The sequence below is a fragment of the Lagopus leucura genome, unplaced genomic scaffold (assembly GCF_019238085.1).
Source record: "Lagopus leucura isolate 7727_CA_CO unplaced genomic scaffold, USGS_WTPT01 Super-Scaffold_100001, whole genome shotgun sequence".
NCBI lineage: Eukaryota > Metazoa > Chordata > Aves > Galliformes > Phasianidae > Lagopus > Lagopus leucura.
The window spans coordinates 36,460,973-36,483,133 of NW_024962262.1; the positions used below are offsets into that span (position 1 = coordinate 36,460,973).

Here is a 22,161-nt window from a genome sequence, read left to right on the forward strand (position 1 = left end):
GCCAGCTTCTTGATTTCTAAATCATCAATGAAACTTTGTAAAGTTTACTTTTCTGAATCAATTGAACTTATCTAAGTTGGTGTCTGTTTTAAAGAAGAGTTGTGAAAACTTAACACTGTCTCAAAAAGTGTCTGCTTTGTAAGGAAATGTATTGATATTTTTATGGGTCCTTACAAATGATATTAACATTTGTTTGCTTGCCTCTCTCTTCCCACAATGATTCCAACCAATCCCGCAATTTTGACTGCTGCTGAGTAGTGCAGAAGTGGTCAGGAGAATGATGAACAACATTTCCTGATCCTGGCATCATGTACTCAATATCTATGCAAAGCTTAAATTCAATGAGACCTTCCTTGGCTTAGGACAGATCAGTCTTTGGTATCAATCAGAGAACAGCTATGTCTAGCTAAGCTCAAATCCCCATATTTTGAGGAAGTTGGCTAATTCTCATCTTTTACAGAAGAGTTTTTCCTTTTCATCCTAAAAAGCGGCATGTATCTTTTTAAAACCAAACCATGCTTTGATTTTCTTTTTTTTTTCTTTTCCCCCATGACTCTCTGGAATCTTTAATTGCCTGGCATATGAGTGTGATCAACGTGTAATCGATATGCATAAGGCTGTGGTGGGGGAAAGAAATGCTTAAGTGTTCCTGAAACTAGTTCTAATACCACAGGCCCTTGAATATTGTCTGATAGTTTAACGAAATGAGCTGTGATATATAAACTTAGATATTCTGTGTTATATACTTACCAAAACTCAATGGCAGCGTACTTATTTTGCTGTTGAAACTGAGAAACAGTAAATTGAAACTAGATGTTACTTGCAGAATTAAAATCTACATACTGTTTGAGAGACTAATTCTGTTAAACTGAAATTGTTAGCATAAGTGATGTTTTTTTTTTTTAAGTACATGTAGCACTGGATAAGATCGATTACATGATGGAAATTGCCATAATGCATTTGCCATAATAATGCTTAAAACTATGCTTATTTCAGAATTCACAAACATTCTGAGCTGGACAGAATCATAGCATTACCATAAGTGCTGCAAGTTGGGTGGTATTAATTCACTTAAGATCTTGCTTGAAAACCATACAGAAATTGCTTTTTGCATTGTTTCAAGATTGTCCAGTAGTGTGGCAGTTACCACGGGTCTGGAAAAGTAACTACAACGTTGATAAACTGCTCTAATGTAGATGATGTATATATTATATTTCATGAAGTTGAATTGGACTTCACTGTTTCTGCATGGAATCTAGAGCTGCTGTGTGCATGCCATTTTATCTCTGAATTTATAGAGGCCTTAGAAACCATTGATAAGACTCTGGATCAGACCTGCTGTAGTCTGAATAATCCTATCCCCTTCTGTGGGCAGCTGGAGAGGAAAATGTAACACTGTTTAGCAGACTTCCTTGAATCGTTCTCTTTGGTCTTTACTATAAACCTAGTAAGTAAAGATTACTTTAGACTCTAAAGCATGAAGCTTTACAGAGTTTTGGTTATCCCTGCTTATGTAAACTTGAGATTTGTGCCTTTATATGGCTATTCGTTACCTTCAACGTTCTCTTGTTCTGTTTCTGCTTTCCTGCCTTTCCAGTTAATACTCCTGTGTTTGTTTCTTATGCTTGTATCATGTCTCTTTCTGTTTGAGTCCACTTCAGTCTTTTTAAGCGAAGATATTTCCAGATCTTATTGTTTTTAAACGCCTCCTAAGAACCTCCTTCCTTTAAATGACTTTGCAGAGGAGATGGGAAGGATTTATCACTGCCTCTTGACAGGGTGTGAGTAGATCTACATTTCAGAAAAACTGTAAGCATTAGTTAAGCATGTGACAGCAGACGTGACCGTTTCTATTAGGGAACTATATTCAGATGTCCCTTTCTGTCCCCACAGTGTCCTCCCAAGCCTTATTTAGGAATCATTTTCAATTTGCACGGACTGGCTGGCTTTTTCTTGTCAGACAGTAACAGCTGGTCGTTTGTTTGGCTTAATTTTATGATTTTCATTAATGGTATTGGGGACCAAAAGTATAAGGAATATTTTGGCTGCCATAGCAACATCAAAAGCTTTCTAGGCATATCCTTAACTTTCAAGTTCCCTTATTCACACTTGGGAGAAAGGTGAAGTTTGCTGATATGAATGAGAGATAGTTTTAGGAAGTTGTTTTGAATTCCAAGCATGCCGTTCTACAGGATATACAATCGTTACTAAATATGCTTCTAAACTATATGGTTTGGTACTATATTTCTTTTAGCTTTCAAAAAACTAAGATCCTGACTCACACCTATTAAGATATTGCGTTGCAAAAGTGAAACATTACTGGTTATGCACAGTTAGATTTATGCTGCTTACTTTTTTGTTACTTGTCAGGCTGGGAAAAAAATGCTTTATTTTTAGATAATAATTACACAATGCTTACGATGTTTCTGATGCGTACTGCATGGTATCTGAGCAGCACAGCTCTTTGGAGATGCTCTGTTCTTTAAAACAGACTGCTCCAGAAGTGTTGAATTAAGTACAGTTTACTTGTTTCTGAACCTCTTGATTGATAGTTGATGAAGATTTGCTTATTCTTGCTAACAATTCATTTTTATCACAGAGATATTTTATTTGTGCTGTAGCAAAGAAACCACTTTCTGTTTCTGAAGAATATGAGCTTAAAAAGGTCAAGTGTTTTTATTCATGAAATATTTTGTTGTTTGGGAATAATTCATTCAGGTTTTGTTTTTTTGCTATAAATGAAGTAGAAAAAGCAGCCTTTTTGGTGGCTTTAGAAATCATTGCACTGACAGCAAAGTCTTGGAAAGAAAAACCTCTCCTCTCTCTGCAAACAAGAAGCATTTTAATAAACGAAGTTATTGTCTACTAGCATTATCGGACATGTGGTCAGTTGTCATGTTTCTATGACCAACTGATCAAAGTTTGAACTTCTGTCTAATTGTTCCCCGCTGTTAGGCTACCCTGTCATGATCAAGGCCTCAGCAGGTGGTGGTGGGAAAGGCATGCGAATCGCTTGGGATGATGAAGAGACCAGGTGAGATGCTGTCCAAAAGCTTGCCTTGATGAATGCTGCAGTTACTGAAGTCCCATAAAGCCACCGTGTGCTGACAGTTGAGCAGATATGAAATGCTAAACAGAAACTGGGTAGTACTTGTTTTTCTCCTTTTGGTAGAGTGAGTGGTGTATTTTGGTACATTTTAAATTTATTTTTGCTTAAACCGTGAAACAAGGCCCATTATTTTGAGTAAAAATGCAGCCCTTGCAACTGCCTTTTTAATCCAATGTCAGACTGTAAATTTGCACTGTAAATAATATTCTGCTGTATGCTTTCCAGAATGCTGATGTATTAATTGTGTTAAGTAGAATGTTTATTGGCCCTGCTTCACAAACATTAATGTGAGCCATTAGCTCTGTTAAAGTTGATGAGACTGATTATTCATGTTTGGAAACAGAGTTTCCAGAATGTGCTCCAGTAGCATAATTCTGTGTTTAAAATATTTGTCTCTGTGAAATGCTGTGCTTTTGCCTGTTTGAAACTGAATATTGGTTTAAACACACACTTTCATATGTTTTAATGCTTTTCTGACTCCTTAACCCTTTAGGATACTCCTTACTGATTGGATATGTTTTATGATCTCCTCTGATGTTACAACAGTAAAGAGCCTGATTTCAACCTCTTGTGCCACTGTTACAAAAAACTCACTGTAGGATTTCTCAAAGATGTGTAATAAAAAAGCCTATTTAATCTGAAAGGGGGTGACTTTCTAAATGTTTTACTTTCCACATGGTGAAATGAGCTTGAAGTGTAATTGGAGTTTCCATTGGTTTAATTTTTAGTTGTCTGTGTAATTTCTCTGGCATGTTTTGTTTGTTCTCTATCGATTATTTATTTATTTTTTTTTGGTTGGTCCTGTCTCAAAACCTGAAAACAGAGATAAAGCTTAGTCACGTTAGTTTTATTTTTACAGTGTAATTTTATTGGATAGTATTAAAGTGCTATGAGAACACATACATGGAATTGTAGATCAACGGTAGTCACTGATCTTATATCAAGTAGAAATGCTTGTTTTAATAGCTAAAGGTGGGTGGTGATGAAAGCAAAATGAATGTGGCAAAATACTTGTTTCAGAAGTTGTTGATTAAGAGAACTGGTGATAGAAAAGTCTTAATTACATGTGAAATAGAATTTGAAAAAATATGTGGGGTTTTAAATGGTTTGTTGTGTATGTCCATTAATTGCTTTATAAAATTAAGGTTTTTCCTTTCCATGTAAATGAAGCGGAGCATCTGACTGAGCATTTTGAAGGTGACTCAAGTTATTAGTGGCAGGATGTTATCAGACAGCTGTAATGCATATAAAGTTGTGGACATTTTCTTGCTGAATCAAAATCCATGTAATCTTAAAACAACAACAACAACAACAACAATAACAACAACAACAAAAAAAAAACCAAAAAATAACAACAAACAAACAAAAAAAAAATAACCAAAAACCCAAGAAGAATGCCCCAAAGCCTGTTTTTCTGCCATTGGCAGACTTGAGAAACCGGTATCTGAATGACCTTCTGTATTTCAGGGTTCCTACATCCAAGATGACTATGGAGGATTCTTGGTAGTATTTTGATGTGGAAACTGGCTTCGGTGTTGCCAAATGGGATGAATTCCAAATGCTGTTTGGGGGGGAAAAAAAAAAAAAAAAGTTGGCTGTGGAGAGAACTTAATAATGTAATGGTGATGCAACACGTAAATAACAGAAAGGTAGAAGACCTACCTGACTGACCTAATTCATGTTGTTACAGAACTGTTCACTGGGGTAACTTACTCGTGCTTCTTTCACATCTCTTAAGTAGCCCAGGTACTGAAAATTGTTGGATTACTCTAGGAGTTACAACTCCTGCTGTATCTAAGATTTCCACCACATTCAGTTTGTATTTCTAAACAGAAGTGCTAGAATACTGTTTTATTCTACTTGTAACTTTTCTTGAAATAGCTCTTCAAGAGTGTGTGATTATGGAAGGCTGACATGTTCCTCTTCCTCTCTTTGGGGATACCTGCCATTATATTTCTTGATTTCTTCATATCTCACTTATATTCACTTTTTTCTTCTAATTTTGAGTCAAGTGCTAGTGTGAAATTTTATATGCAGGTAATGCCTCTAATACAGATCTGAAATTAAAATAACCTTATTATCACTCTAATGTATTCCCATAGCGTTATCTTGGTTTGGATAAGGTGAATTCAGGATGCCCTTTTTTTTAAGTAATAGATACACAGTTGAAATTGTATTGAAAATGAAATCCTGATTTCTGAAGAGCAGTTTACCTTGAATTAAGGTTTGTATGTGTAGCCAAAGAAACTGATGCCTGAAGTTCTGCTACTGTATTTTTATAAAATTTTCTTGTATTGCTAGAGTTAGACATATTTATTCTTTATTATTTGTTATTATTATTTATTATTTATTATTTATTATTTGTTCTGGTATATAAAGGCCTCCTATACTTGTATCCTAGAAATCCCAGTCTGAAAGTGCTTTCCAAACACTAGGTGTTACCAAAATATATGTTTCCAAATACCTAGGTGTGTCTAATCAAAGTGTTCCCGCTCTGGCAGGGGAGTTGAACTAGATGATCTTCTGATTTTGTAGGTCCCTTCCAATCCCTGACATTCTATGATTCTGTGATGAGAATAGAATAATTCAGTTGGAAGGGACCTACAACAGTCATGAAGTCCAATTGCCTGACCAGTTTGGAACTAGCCAAAAGTTGAAGTTGAAGTGTTATTGAAGACATTGTGCAAATGCCCTTGAACACTGATGGGCATGGGTCATCAATGGCCTTTCTAGAAATCCCTTTCTAGCTTTTGACCATTCTCACAGTAAAGAAATTTTTCTTCATGTCCAGTCCTAACCTGCTGTAGTGCAGATTTGTGCTGTTCCCACACTTCTCATCGTGTCTGTCCCACTCATGGTCCTCCAATTCAGAGGACTGGGCAGCCCAAGATCCATTGTTAACATTAAAACTGAGGCAAAAAAGGTATTGAATACCTCTGCCTTTTCCTCATTCTTGTTAGATGACCATTTGCACCAAGTATTAGTCCCGTGTTTTATTTAGACCTGCTTTTGCTGTGAACATACTTAAAACAGCCTTTGTCTGGTTTTCTGACACTACAGTGGCCAGTATCAACTTAGACTGGGTTTTATCTTTTCTTATTTTCTCCCTGCAGATGTGAACTGCAGTTCTGTAATCTCCCTATGGAGTCTGACCTTGCTTCCAGAGGTCATATATTTTCTTTTCCTGTTCAAATTCCCCCCTCTTTGACAGATCTTATTTTAAATCTCCCTCAATCAATCTTGCCAGATTATGAGCCAAGAAATGTTCCCCCCGTCAAAACAGGTGTCCCGTCAGGTCCCAGCAGACCTCTTGTCTCAAAGGCTTCCATGATTATAAAACTCGCACTATAAAACAATTTCACACTCACGCTTATAACTAAGTCTCTGGCTTCACGGCTTCAAATGGTCTGGTGCAAACTTTGAAAAGGATTTCACTTTAGGACACTAAACCTGTTCTTCGGAAAGGACAAAGTTTTGGGGTAAGGTTGTGATGGATTGTTACGTACAAAGGTATTTAGGTGAACATACAGTTCCAGGATCAGAAGTCACTGCATTGGGATTGCTTCTCCATATGTTCAATTCCAAAAATTTATTGATAAAAATTATTTTTTTTTCTAGTTAGAAACTTCAGCTGCAAACACAGTAGTCATTGAGTTGGAAATTTGTGCTGAATTATCTTCTAATGATTCCCTTTTGAGAAATTTGGAGCTTTGTGGTGCTTCCTCTTTTGTCTCAACTTTTTCTAGTTATTGAAGTCTTGCATGTACACTAATTAAAAAAAGAAAATGGGCACTATGCTCTCTTACAAGTGTTTGGCCTACAGATTGCTCTGTGGAAATGAGTGTGTATAGGTTTGGCCTTCAGTCTAGACCAGATATGCACTGTAGAAGTATTCAGGTGAAGGGAAGAAGTGAGACTGGATGAGTGACAAGCAGTCACCTAAAACATTTTTAAAAATAGGTTTTCGTACCAACTGCATGAATAATCATTTATGTAAGTTGCTGTGATCAGATCATTTAACTTTTTAAAATTTAATTTGGAGTCAAGTTGAAGCAATAGAGTGATTTGTATTTAGTGCAAACTCAGACAACATTTGAAGCGTTGGTTGCATGTCTTACTGGTTATATTTTAGAAGGATTCTACTGTACTAATGATTATAAAACATCTGTTTTTAAATATGTCCCTTCAAATTCTGGCCTCAAGAAAAGACTATTTTCTTTCACTGTTTCCTGATACTGCAAACAGAAATATTACATGATGAGTGCAATTTTTAACTATTTAGAAGTCAGTCTGCTTCCAAATAAAGTGACTGTTTTAAATAAAGTAGCAGTGCTGCTCTCAGAGCTGAATGCGAAACAGTGACAAGAGCCATCTCATTTCAGACAAACACAGGAAAGCTTGTGGCAGGATCAATAAGTACTTTTGAATAGCTTAAGCTTTAGCATGAATAACTGTGCTGTAGGGAGAGAGGAAACCTGAAAGACATCCTGTTCTTCCTCATAGAATCATTCATGTTTTAGGGGATGTAGAAATTCTCATCAAACTTCTTGATAAGAACTGAGTCAGCACTGAATTTGAAGCATGCTGCTTAGAGATTTTTCTAGTTGGGTCTTGGAAAGGTGAGATTTCACAGTCTCTTTGAAGATCTGCCTCTATTGTCCAGGTTCAGCAAGCCTTGCGCAGTCTGCCTCTCCTTGTGTGGTCTACCAATTAGTTGGCTCTCCATTGACCTCATCGCAGCTTATTGATATTGTTTTAGTTCTAGATGGGTCCAAAACTGGATGTAGCATTTCAGTTATTGTCTAGTGCAATGAATGAAAGAGAACGAAAGAAAGTGAATAATTCCAGTGGAACCATTGCTTCTACTGGCTCTGCTGCAGCTGATACAGCCCAGTATCCAGTTAGACCTCATCACGGTCAGAGCACGCTGCTGACTTGAGGGTTGTGAACTGTGATGCTAGGGATCTTAATCTGATAGTCAGCTCCTCAGCCTGTGCTGATACAGGGAGATTAGTCTGTGCTAGGTACAGGATTCTGCATTTGTTCTTGTGAACTGTAAGATATCTATGAGCTTGCTGAGGGCTTCAGTCTGTGGCGGTGCTGTGTGAGGAGCATCTTACTTGTAGTGGGGCTTTCCAGTGGGATTGCTGTGAGTCTCAAGGGGCTGTTGTTTGTGGAAAAGGCAATGCTTCAAATGTAAGTTCTCTTCTACTCTAAACTTTTTCTTATATTCGTAGAGGATCAGACCATCTCCTTTTTGTTAGGATAACCTGTTTAAGGAAGGTTAAGAGTATTTATAGTAATTTGATAACAGAGGGAGCATGTTTGCACAGACCTGTGAAATACAGACCAGGTCAGAATACCTGTGCAATTTCTGCTACGTGTAATTTGAAAAAAACTTACAGATGGATTGGATAATTAAGCACCTGATTTTTTTTTTTAACAAGTACTGCAGATTAGATTTCTAATTAGCACATCAGTGAAGGAAAAACAATCAACTGTGCATAATACTGTCTGATAGAATGCTTACAAAAGGAAACAGAACCTTTGATATAGAAGTTAAAACGGCTCCAAATCTGTATGACTGCTTGTTACATCACATAATGTTTTTTTGGACAGATTGGCTAGTGTACAGATCCACAGTTATCAATGTCTCTTTGTAATAAGTAATTTAATATACTAAGTTATGAATTTGAGAGATTGTACATTGAAAATAATCACTCTTAAAATTACAAAACATATTGTTTTGCAGTTTTGAAAGAAAGTGAAGAAGAGCATTTGAATATGAAAATCTAAATACTGTACATTTCCCTGTCCCACAGTTCAGTTATGCAGGTTTTGTTTGCGAAATTGTCTGCAGTCGAGAGAAGTAAAGACTTCAACTCAGTTGTGCCATAGTTCTTTTCAGGGTGAAAATACCGAGATTACTGCATTTCAGTAGGGGATTCCACAGAAATTTACCCCAAGCATTTAATTTGTATCAATGTAAATGGGACTCGTATACCATTTAAAGAGCCTGTAGATAGAATTCTGTAGAATCTTTGGGTCTCTGGATTATGGTACATTTCAGTTAGAAACTGTTCATTAAGTTGCTTGCCAGCAATTATGTCTCATGGAAATAATCTTTCTGCTAGGAAAAATGAAGTCAGTGAACATATAACAGCAGAATTGTTTGAGTAGGAAGGGACCCCTAAAGGTCATTTAGTCCAACCCCCCTGCAATGAAATCAGGTTGCACAGAGCCCTGTCCAGACTGACCTTGAATGTCTCTGATGGGGCATCCACCCCCTCTTTGGGCAACCTGTGCCAATGCCTCACCACCCTTACTGCAGAAAAACTTCCTTATGTCCAGTATAAATCCCTCCTCTTTTAGTCTGTCCCCTTCCTTCTTATCACCCTCCTTTACGTACTGAAAGGACACTATTGGCTTACCTCAGAGCCTTCTCTTCCAGATTGAACAGCCCCAGCTCTCTCAGCACCTCATCAAAGAGGAGGTGCTCCATCCCTTGGATCGATTTTGTGGCTCTACCATATCGTATAATCTTTGAGTAATGATGTTTTTTAAAAAGAAAACAGAGGGAAGTGTTTGGAATGTGCATGGTATAAAACAGTTGTACTTCAGTGTGGGGAAAAAGTAGTAATACATATGTATATTCTGTGAAGTATTGAATTTTCAGGTTGTATGTTCAGTTGTTGAATTTGCAACGTATGCAGTATTATTTCATCAAATATACAACCGCTGTAATTCTTGAGTGTTAATGTAGTTCAACCACCTTAAATAGTGATGACTTTCACTTTTACTTCTATAACAAGAACTTTATAACTATTGTTTTTTATGTGCTGTTTCTGTTTTCTTCAAAAGAAAATACAAATGCAAAATGCACAACTGTTGTAAACACAGACTTTTTATAATCACTTTGAAATTCACTGGACTTTGAACATGTCTTGTTTTCTGTGTAACTGAAGAAGGAAAAAGAGACATTCGTTATAGAATCAAATGCTACACTTGTTTTTTGAATGTATGTTCATTGTCTGAAAACTGATTTATTATTACTTGAATAATTACTTCTTGCATGCTTCAGAACTTAATGTATTAAATATTGTTCTTTTTGTTTTGGTTATTTAAGGGAAGGTTTTAGGTTTTCATCGCAAGAAGCTGCTTCAAGTTTTGGTGATGATCGCTTACTGATAGAAAAGTTCATTGATAACCCTCGTCACATAGAAATCCAGGTTTGTATTGTTATTATTATTTAATTAAAAATGTTTGAACTGCTAAACCAATCAAAGTTCATGATGGAGACATTACAAGCAGGAAGGAAGACAGTGTGACTGTGTAGAGTACTCGTGTATTGCGCTCCAAGTTCCTCATTTAGAAGAGCTCTCTAGATTGCCATCACACCTGTTCTAATAGAAACCTTGAGTATTTAGTTTTCAGTGGTAATTTCCTTGAGTAGCCCTACTTTTTGTTTCTGCAAAAGACAAGTTCAGTGATTATTTCCACAATTCTTGTATGTACTGCAATTTATTTTAGAAGGAGAACAGAGATGTATTTTAAAGTAACTAAGTTTAGGAGGCTGTGGTGTCCTTCCACCCTTAACATGGTACTTGGTGGACTTGATTAAGCAATAGGGAATATTTTTTCAAACATTAGGCTAAAAAAATCCTAGTCTTTTGTTTTCCTGTATCTTGAACCATTGCTCAAACTGCATGGCTATCATACACAATGCAGCTTTCCTGTTTTGATTCTCTAGCCTTTCTTTAGCAGGAAGACAAAGAACCATACTCAGTTCATTGAGGGGGAAAAAAAATTAAAAATTATATATATATATATATGTATATATGATACTGTAGGTATCTGTTCTGAGAGCTGACGTTTGAACTTTGGATCCTGTTTCCAGTGCTTTGAGCAAGGAGTGCTTTTATGTTTTTCTTGCAAATTGTAGAACACTAGTTTTGTATCTGAAATACCTAATGCTGTTTGTGAACTCTGAAGGATTTGTATTATTTTGAGCATAGATCTTCAAAGTCAGATATATCCTCCCTACTTTTTGGATTATAGTTGCTGTTTGTCTTTTACTGGAACTTGCATTAAACTAGTTCTGCTAATTTAAAACAAGACTTGTTTGTTTGTTTTGGACAGATTCTTTAACAAAGGTGTTTTGTTTGTTTGTTTGTTTTTTAATTTGGAATATATTTAATTTTATGTATGCAACTAAATTGAGTCTGCCAGTAGCTTTGAAATTTTCTTTCTCAACAAGAAATTTGTATGGTGTATGTCAGTTTTCATGACAGAGATTTCACTAAATCTTATCCAAAATATAAAAGTCTAAATTGTGGCACGATGTAGGGTTTTTTTTCAGTATTGTTACTGTTATTTTTTTACAATGAGATTCTGAACTCTTTTGATTGTAGCTCAATAGCTGAATGAAACGACGACGAATTTGACAGCATAGGATGTTTTGTAGGAGAGAACTATTCAACACTTTTTGTCCTGCCAAATATATGCCCACTCAAACCTGATGTTCTTTTTTGGTTTTTTTTTTCCTGTTTCAGTTTAGACCTTGTGTGCATACAAACTAACTTAAGGCACATGCGAATTGAAGAAACGGTCTGCAGAAATGATATTTAAACCCAACCTATTCTCATTCAAAGGGTCATGGAAAGACATAGGGGATGTTTAGTTTCAGTGCTAATCTTCAGTTACAAAGGAACTCAGGCTGCTAGAGCATTTTCCTCTACTGTCTTGATAGGACTAATGATTTTGGATACCTATGTCCTTGTTTCTTCTTTTCTTAATACACAGCTCAGTATACCTTAATAATCCGTTTCTGTCCATCTTTACAGATTTAGCATATAAATGCTTTATTGCATGTAAAATTAAGTTAGGTAAGAAGATGGAATGAAAGAGAGGTGCCTTCAGGGTGACTGAAGATAAATTTGAAGTGAATTTGGAGAGTGAAATAAATTTGCCTCATGCGTTTTTGAGGTTGGTCTTCAAGGGACTGTTTGAAATTCAGTTGAACTGGGACAAGTGTGATTGTTTACTCAAGTGATTCCTTGAATATTCTAAAGTACATATTTTGGCTTGGGATTCTTTTAGTCTTCTTAAAGCTAGCCCTTTGTTCTAATCTAGTTGTCTAAGCTGCCTCTCTAGTCAGTGGAAAGAGTTACGCACTTCCTGAGATTCAGTTCTGCTGCCCGAGAAAATTAGGGATACGTAGCTTTCTGAAGGTGCCCCTTTTTCTGCATTGTTTAGAGAGAGACCTTCAGCAGTTTCCTACTGATGCTTTGATGACTAAAGTTAGATAAGGTTTGATTCCTCTACTCTTTAATCAGCTGGGACCAGATTTAGCATTCTGTCTTGATTCCTTTGGGTTTAAGATGAAGGTTACTTCAAAACTGGGGAGCATTGCAATTAAGAACAACCGAATAATTTCGTCTGTATTAAACAGTGTAGCTATGCCATTAATAATGTATGGTTTTGTTTTTAAGAAAGATACAGGGAGTGTTGTTTTCCTTACGCAAACACTTTGATGGTACCTTGTAACAATATAGTAGAGTATCATTTTAACTAAGTTTTAGTCAGCTTTAGGACATTGACCTTGGTTCGTTTTCAAACTACTGAATATACAAACAATTCAAGGCCAGATGCCAAATATTTATTAAGTTAGCAGTAACTTTTAAACAGAACTTTTTTTTAACATTCTCATATAGCTCCAAAGCGTTGGTATTTAAAATTGTTAAATAAGGGGTTTCCTGCGTCTAGCTATAAAACAATCACTTTGTAAAACATGAGAAAAGGCTAAAACAATCAACAGGAAAAAAGAGTCCAAATAGACTTTATGCTTGGACTGATTTGAAGTCTTGTCCTGAAATATCTGACATAAAGGATCTGAGTTTAAAGTAAGAGTACTTGGAACGTCTAACCATTACTTGACTAAATAGCAGACCTAAAACTGGAAATAAAATGTAGCTGAATTATACAGAATAAGTTGTGGTACATTGTATTTAATTATTTTCGTGTGTAGCTGCACATAACATAAACTACTCTAATAACAGCTCCACATAGCAGGTCATTCTCTTGTAAGAACATTAGGGCATTTAGCAAAATGCCATAGGTGCTACATGCATTTTTAGTGAGATGTGCACTGGAATTTCACTTTATTTTGGAGATTATGATCTCAATTTTCTGTAAATGTCTTCTGAAATACACTTGTTTTATGAAATAAGTATCCAGTGAAACCACTGGAATAATGGAATAGTATTTATTTTAAGGTACAGGTTGTGTCCTTCTTAAAAGAAATGTCATAAAATTAATGAAAAATTTTACAGATTGGTTGGCTTGAAAAATATTATTCCATTGAGTTGGAGAGAAGGAGGAGAGTGAGAAGAAGCACATCAACTTAATTTCATTGAACATTATAGGACTTTTCTAGTTTCTGTTTTGGTGAGGTTGAAGTCTGATGTAAACTGTAGTCTTTGTGATGGAGCAGAAGTGCTCACAAGGAATCATTGTACTTGCAAGGCAGCAGTCTTCCTACTTCTACCACGCTATGCCTTAGAATCACTGTTTTGATAACAACAAGAACAAAATCTTTTGTTCTTCCAAATGTGTTTCTGTAGAACTCAGTGGTGTTTAGTTCTGGACTGGATGATTTAGAACTAGAACGGGAAGTTGCTTTAGATGCTGCTGGGTTTTCTTTTGTTTTGTGTAGGGGAGCCTGTTATAGAATGTAGCATTTGACTGGAGTACCCTGGCATTGCCTGCTGCTGAACCTTCCAGAGGTCAAGGAAGAGGCCTTTGGGATAACCTGTCATTTAGGAAATCCCTTGATGTTTATTTTGTAGTGTCATTCTTGTAGAACTCTTTCTAAGCGATTTTTCCTCTGGAAAGTTCTTGTGGAAGCCCAAAGAAATTCCTAAGGAAAAGATAAGTTGGATTCTACAAGAAGGCAGAGCGCTCTGGCTCTGATGCTGTACAGTGCACAAGTTACCTTCATGAGATCAGTGCCTCATTTTCAGTTACATCGACTCAGATTATTCACGCATCAGGAAACATTGGTGTCATAGATGCAGGAATTCATCTTGCTTAGTGCCATACTCGCTCTGTGGTGCTAAGAGGAATAATGAATAATACAGATTCTTTGTCACAAATGTCAGTAGATATGGTTGAGTTCACACAGTTTGAAGAAGATTGTCTCCATTTTTTTTTTTTTACCTTGTCTGTTTTCAGTGTAGAACTGCAATGTTAAAGAATGAAGCATGAATATTGGCACAGGTTCCAGCAGATCAGAGCAGGAAGATAGATGGAAGAAAATGGATTAGAAGGAAAATTTCATAAGGAACAAGGGAGCAGGTGTGGTCTGCAAGTAAACAAATTGTTCAAAGAATAAATGCGTAGAGTACAGCATCACAAGATAGGAAAATGTCTGCTTGAATCCTCAAACTCTGTCTCCTATTTGAAATGGCTGCACTGTACAGAAGAATTCATAAAGTGATAGAGTACCTTTCTTTTCTTTCCAGCTTGAAATTGCAGAATCAGTTGAATGCTGAATTCTTGTGTGTTTTTTTCTTTTTTTTCCAGACATATAATGTAGCTAGTTGGATCTAGATGCTTGACTGGATGTTTAACCCCTTCATGGTCTGAAACTGCAGTCAAGAACTGTAGTTTACTCCATTTTTGAGAAAGTCCTTGAAATCACCAATTTCCTAATTCACTGATTGGAAATGTTGAGGAAGTAGCAAATTTTATTCTCTGACAAAAGATTTCAGTTTCTGAAAAGTTTTTCATTAAAGACAGGATGCTCAGTCTACTAAGAAAAACCCATTAGCTGTTATTTCTGAAAGTTTTTGTCTGTAATTCAAGAGATAAATTTGACATGCTTCAAGATTTTACTCTCCTTTGTTGACAAAAAATAATGCTTAACAACATGATTCTGAGTATTTCAGTATGCAGTACAGTTTTATAGGCTCGAAGTGGTAACTTTTCAGTCTTTTGATTTCCAACTTCGTTCAATTCTGAACTTGTTTGGGAGCTCTCAAAAGATATGAGTGCTCTTTGACGTATACGAACTACAGAATGGCTTTAAAGTAATCCTATTTAGCATTTGAAGTAGCATTTAACTAATATTTTGTATACAACTATTTTTCTATGCTAGCATTTTTCCCCAGTAATTATTTCTAAATTTGAGAGAAAAAAAAAGTGATTGAATGCTATATTATAGCAGTATATTGTCGAAAGACTTTATGCATTCATCTGTGGAGTAACAGCAGCATGTTATTATTTCAGGTATTGGCAGACAAACATGGCAATGCCTTGTGGTTAAATGAAAGGGAGTGCTCTATTCAAAGAAGAAATCAAAAAGTTGTGGAGGAAGCACCAAGGTATGTATATTGGACTCTGTGCAGCTATATGGTTACTGAAAAGACTTTTGGAAAGCTGATTACATTGTGCAATAGCATTTGAGTGTAACGGGCAACCTGATCCAGTAGTTGGCAACTTTGCACCCAGCAGGGGGGTTGAAACTAGATGATCATTGTGGTCCTTTTCAACCCAGGCCATTCTGTGATTCTGTGATTCTGTGATGATAATGTACTTAAGAGGGTGGCTGGATCTTGCTTCATTAAGTCCTTCTGTAAGGAGAAAAATGATATTCTGTTATATTTTTTCACGATCTTGTATAAAGTAGATACGGATCTTACCAGTCAAATATACGGAATATATGAAATGACTTGCTTAATACATCTGAGATACTTTCCTTTCCTTTACCGTTCAGCTTTTGGATTTGGAAGCCAAATAAAATTTGGAATAGAGATCTTTAGAAATGGTAAATTGGATAATTGACTATTATAGTAATTATCAGGGAGCCAGATAATGCGGGCTTTTATTCGATTTTGAAATGAATAGTTCTGAATACTCTACACCACTTTTACTACTGTTCACAGTCGTGAATTATGGATGTAGGTGTCCAGTAACACATAGATCCTAAATGGTCTTAATCTCACCGATTTCAAATGGGACTGAAATACACTGGTTCTGTGCAAGGTATGGTCTTTCCGTGTTCTCTATTGCGTGATGGAAACATCGGAGAGTATGTGCAGAAAAAAGGGTAGGAGGAAGTTCTCATTTCAGAAAACCAGACAGAGGTATATATCTACTTGTGGGAATTCCCTACATTATGGATTCATCAGTTGGAGTGGGTCTGACATTTTTACTGCACAGAAATGTGATGCAGCAATTTAGGATATGAGGGAAAGCATGTGATTTAATTGATGTTTATTTATAGGCAGCATCCAAGTTAATGTTGGACCATTGTGGGTGGGACTGGCACTGTGTGTGACCTAGATTTTAAATTTAAAAGAATTCAAGGATGCAAACCCAGTAATAAATGCTTAAATAGCTTTTGTTGCTTCCTGTAGCTCTTCTGGATTTCTCAGAAGTATCGTGCCTAGGATTCTGACTGTGCTTTTGTTTATGCAGTATGAAGGCTTCATGTCCCAGTATAATATGTGTGTGCATATATGTATGCCTAAGCACTTAGGAGAGTTTTTTGTCTCAGCAGTACATATAAGTTGCTGTCTGCTCATGCTCCATGCTTGTGGTGAATTGAAAGGAGTGATATGTCTTTCTATTACCAGCCAACCATGACTAACTAGAGCATTTCTTTCATCAGAAATATCAGGCTTTTAACTTTGTTGAGCTTCTCTGTTGGAGTTGCCAGTCAGTTTTCTTACCACTTTCTATAACTCTAGAAAAGAGTGTGAGCAAGCCAAAAGCTTCCAAAATTTGGCATGAAAATTCTTCTTTCTCACTGCTGTTGACTGTTTTAAACCTTCCTAGCTCTTTATTGACAGCTTGGGAAGCCTCATCTGTGTTACAGCTGTTTGCAATTGACTGCAGAATCCTTCTTGGTAGTAGTGATGGTTCACTTCACCTAACTGATTAATGACCCCTGGACACATCTTTTCTTGAGGAAGTATGCTGTCCTCACTAGATTATTAATATATTTTTCCTCTCCTATTTTATGTGATAGGTGCCATTAAGATCTCTAAGCTAGGTCAAAGCCCCTTATTTTATTGCATAAAGCTGAGGAGATAGGAATGTTATAGGCTATTTGTATTTTGTACAACTCTGACCTCTTCTCAAATGTGTTTTGATTCTCTTTAGGCCTGTGGTAGCTTTTTCTGATGTACCTAACTGATTTTAAGAGACAGACTGTTGGGGACCGATGGGGTTTGAAAATAAACTTCATGATTTTGCTAAGCAAAGCTAAGTCTGCAGCTATCAAACATATCTTGATGGGATCACTTTGAGTTTGATTCTCTGGTTTTCCCAGGGAAGTTGTCTTGTTTTAAAATGAAAACCAACCCAAACACACTCGTCTTTTAAGGAGGTGCTCTTTAGCAACCTGATGTGCTTACAGTATTTAAGAGAGTCCTTGTGTTCACAGTGGATCAATCCTCCAGTCTCAAATAGGAGACTAACAAACTTTGCTTATTCCCTTTTACCAAAGTCGGTTGTCCTACTCTGTTTCATGAAGCACAGATAGTAAGATCGTCTGAGCACTGACAGTTTTTTAGTTAGTGTAGAACATAGGTTTCCTGGCATACTTTGAGAGCTGGACAAAACTTCTGGTGACTTAGAAGAATTTTGTCTTCAACTTTAACTTCAGAATTTTTTTGGCTTTTCACTTTACAGGTTGAAACTTCAACAGGTGAACAACATTTGTCTGTTGTTGCTTGGTTCAATTTTTGTTCCTTCTCTCCCAAACTCTCTGTTCCTTTATGGAGATGGTTGCTATGAGACAGTGTGCTTTGGCAAAATCAAGTATTAGGCTGTTGTTGTATTTTTTCAGTCTTGTAGGGCAATTAAGAAAGGAATCATCCCCATGTAGATAAACAAAGCCTAAAAACTTATCAGAAAATTCACTGATCCCTTATGATGAATTCAAAATGAATTGATCAGTGGAACGTATATATATATATGAATCTTAATTGACTTCCTATTGAGTAACTGGAGCTCGAAGGATTGTTCTTAACTTTGTTGAGAGCAAGTGTCCTTTCTAGCCATTTCAGGACTTGTAAAAGCTCTCTAAAGCATTTTATTTTTGCCTCACCACTTTGGTGAAAGAACGTCCAGCTGATCAGAGGCACTTTTTTAATCTGCTCTATTTGATGCCCAAAGTTAGTTTTAGTTAGTTGTTTTAACCACATTTTCTGGTTTTGAGTTCAGATTGGCTGTCCATTCAGCCTTAATTTCCTGAATATGCTTATGACTTTCCACTAAATTATCTGAAATGGTCTTACAGAGAAATGCCATTGAAATGTTTTTATATTCACTGCTATCACCTAGCACTGTCCTTCTCTGTGGCAGTCAAAGAGATCAAACATCTGATCCACTGTGAACTGAATTAAGTATTGTGTCTCAAAATGCTTAATGTCAGGATCCTTGCTGTTAAACCTCTGTACAATTTAATAATTTCAGGCCTTTCCTGTTTGTAGAGTTATAGGCTGATTTGGGCGGGAAGAAATCTTAAAAACCATCCAGTTCTGACCGCCTGCCATGGGTATGAACACTTCCCACCAGACTGGGTTATTCAAGGTCCCATCCAACCTGGCTTCTGAGCATGGGATATCTACAGTTTCTCTGGGCAGCCTGTGCCAGTGCCTTACCACTCACGGTGGTACAGCACCTGCCATTCTGTTCTGTATTGACACATAAGACTTGTATCATCATCCACCACAATCAAGTCCATCCTGTAGCCCACAGGCCACATGTGGCCCTGGACTGCTAGTAAGGTAGCCCCACAAGATCATAAACTTTTAATACTACGATGTGATTTTCAGCAATTCTTTTCATGAGTTGATTGCGTGTAACTCGAGTGTAAACTGTTGGATGACAGTGGAATTCTGTGGAGGGGAGGCTGAAGTGCTAACTCTGCCTCTTGTGCTTGCCATGCACTCAGTCAAATTGCAACCCATGCGTATCACACAATCCATGTGCTTGTAATGCTTGGTGAGTAAAGCACAGTGACTGCCAATAATATTTCAAAATACATATATGGGTGTGCCTGTGAACACACGTTTTTTTTTGTTATTAAACAGACGTGCAAGTTTTCTTATTAATGATTAAACTTGGGCTTTTATAATTTCATAAAATAACTTAATAAGTTAACACATTCTCTGTGGAAGAAATATCCAGAATACTTGTGTGATACTGACAGATTTTGTAATTTTCAAGCTCACAAAAAGTATAAAATAATTTGTGATATCTTTTTAATTAGTTTTGTGATATGTATTTAATTAGTGTTTCAGCCAATTCCAGGAATTCCTGGAAAGTATGGATGCTGATAATGGAGGCATCATTTACTTTTCTGAAGGAAGGCGACTAAGTCAGAGTAAAATGCTAAGAAGTCTTTATGATTTGTGAAATAAAATGAAATCATTTATAGAATCAGAAGGAAAATTTGTGCCAGAACATGAAAATATAAAATGGGTCATAGATTTAGCATTTTGGTGGATTTGACAGCTCATGTAAATGAGTTAATGTGTCTTTTCACACAAATCCAACTTGTCTTTGCTGCGTTTCAAATGAGAACAGCCTTTGAAATACAACTTAAATTATGGTAAACTTAAATTATGGCAAACAAAGTAGAGCAAATAATGTCACGCATTTTGATACATTGGCTAAACACAGTCTTGTAAACAACAAAAAATATGCAACTGCGCTTTCTGTTTTGATAAAGCAATTTGAGAATAGGTTTCAAGGTATCCAAGTATGTACATACATGTAGTATGTACATTTGTGAACAAATGTTTCCATGCAGAAGAAGTAAAATGAGGTTAAAAGAAGAAAAAATCTAAGGAACTCACTAACAATTGCAACCATTTCCATTGTATGAGACACTGATGCATTAGTTCTTGAAAACAAGGTCAAATATCCCACTGGTTTTATGTTTTTTGTTGCACTTTTTCTATTCCCAATATAATTCCTCAGTCCAACCCAGGTTTGGCAAAAGGTTGCACACCCGTGACTTAGAACTTGCTAGCTGCCTGCTTATCCTCCTTGGTTATGTCTACTTCGGAGGTTTTAGGTGAAGCTATGTTCCTTGATTTGAATTGTATCAAATGAGAACTTCAGAATAAGGTTACTTCTATAACACAGTTGCAACTGTTTCCCAAAATTTCTCTGAGTTTCAGCTCAGGTGGGAAATAATTTTCTTCGTATTTTTTTTCCTTTACTTGCTAGACGTGTGTTCTGAATTGTGGTAGACTTACTTATCTTAGACATCAGTTTTTCAAGTCCTTTTGAATTGAAAGATGCTCTTTCAATTTCAGTTCAAAGGACAAATATGTTTTTTATTATTTCTGCCTGTGACAGAAAGATCTAAGAAGAGATTTCAAAAGGGAAGCTAGTTTACCAGTAAATGCTTGCATTGGAATGCAAGTGAAACAGTCAAACTCTTCTTGTGACCTTGTTGGCATGCACCATTGTTAGCTTCTCTCAGAAATCTTTCTATTCTTGGAAGGTGCACAGACAGCAACTTTTTCACTTTCTGCAAGTACTAAGCTCTCTCAGTAACATCTGAGTATAAAGCAAAGTAATTTAGTATTATATTCTAGAATACCTGCCAAGGTGTTATATAAAGTCACCAATAATTTAGAATAGAATAGACAAGAACGTAATGGAATAATATGTCTAGAAATCCTTGAAGGATTCTGGGCTAAGGGAAAATGTGAGCCTGTTCTGTTTGTAACCATACAGAACTTAGATGTGGAGGCCAAATGTGTGTTCTCCAATACTGTAGCATATTTATGCCTGCAGAATGGTAGTAAGCACAAATATCTCAAAGAAGAACGGTTATTGTACATAACCAAATATTTTAAACAGACAGCATGCCCAACTATTTCCTCAGAGCAGATACGCTGACCTTGAAATTTAGAAAATGAGATACTATTATCTCCCAGTGCAGTGATATCTTTAGAGGAAGGTTAATGGTGCAAGCTGAGCAGGGACTTGACTTTATCTGAGTGACAATGATAGTTTGGGAAACATTATCTGATGAGTTGGAGGTGGAGAGGTAACATATTGCCCATGTGGGCACCTCTCTGGATGTAGAAACAATAGAACAAAACAATTGGACTGTCTTTGATCAACTTTATAGTAGCTTGAAGAAGGTCTTATAAGTGAAATGTCAGGTCTGATCTTATTTGTTCTTTCTGGTGCTTTTATCTTGTGAATCCTTTTTATTTTGCAGCCTTCATGCTGCCATAGGAGCTATTTGGTTGGAAGAATTAAAGGTATATGTGTGAGAAAAAGTTGAAGTCAGGTTTAAAATGCTGTGTTTTCAAGCGATGGTTAATTATACTGGAGAAGATTTATTTCAGTTGTATAAGGTGAGTGGTTAAAGTATGGAGAAACAATGATAGGAACAATACGAAAGGAAAAGCAATAGAGGGGAATAGGAAAACTTGAGTTAATTAACCTAGCTGATTGCAGGGATATTCCAGTCATTTTAGTGCATAAAGCATAACCACATGGCAGAGATCAAGTTGAGCAGTGTGACACTTCTGTTCCATTCTTTGGCTACAGCAGGAGGTGTACAGAGAGATCTCTGACATACATTTAACAAACATAGGGAGACACCACTGTAATAAAGGGGAGTAACTGTCTTTCATCCATATGAGAAGTAATAATGGTTGTTCTAGAAATAGAATATTAAGCCAATATTGAAAAGGTTCTGTTCTTCTTAAACTGTTCGTTGACCTTTCATGATCAAAACCTTGCAGAAACCCTGAATTGAATTATATGTTAATGACTCTGTGTAATATGTTATCTTATTGAATCAAAGTAAGAAATATGAGACTCTTTTGTTGTCAACACCTATTTTTGATAGGGCACAGTTTCACATATCTTTTTTTTTTTTTTCCTCTGATCTGGCATAGGATCTACTGATAGCTTTCCTGTGTTCTGTGATCTTTTCCTATTGACCCCATTGTTGCCAAGAAATTCTGTTGCCAAATTCTGAAACTGCTTGCCTTAATGTCCATTGG

The 22,161-nt window shown here is 36.4% G+C and overlaps 1 protein-coding gene across 1 annotated transcript in view; it reads left to right on the plus strand.

Moving 5' to 3' along the window:
• PCCA (propionyl-CoA carboxylase subunit alpha) overlaps nucleotides 1-22,161 on the plus strand; it is a 264,605-nt gene that overhangs the window by 82,154 nt on the left and 160,290 nt on the right. The window contains exons 9-11 of the mRNA XM_042866368.1: nucleotides 2,956-3,034; nucleotides 10,236-10,338; nucleotides 15,398-15,492. Of these exons, the coding sequence (XP_042722302.1) occupies nucleotides 2,956-3,034; nucleotides 10,236-10,338; nucleotides 15,398-15,492 (277 nt within the window). The remainder of the gene's footprint in view (nucleotides 1-2,955; nucleotides 3,035-10,235; nucleotides 10,339-15,397; nucleotides 15,493-22,161) is intronic.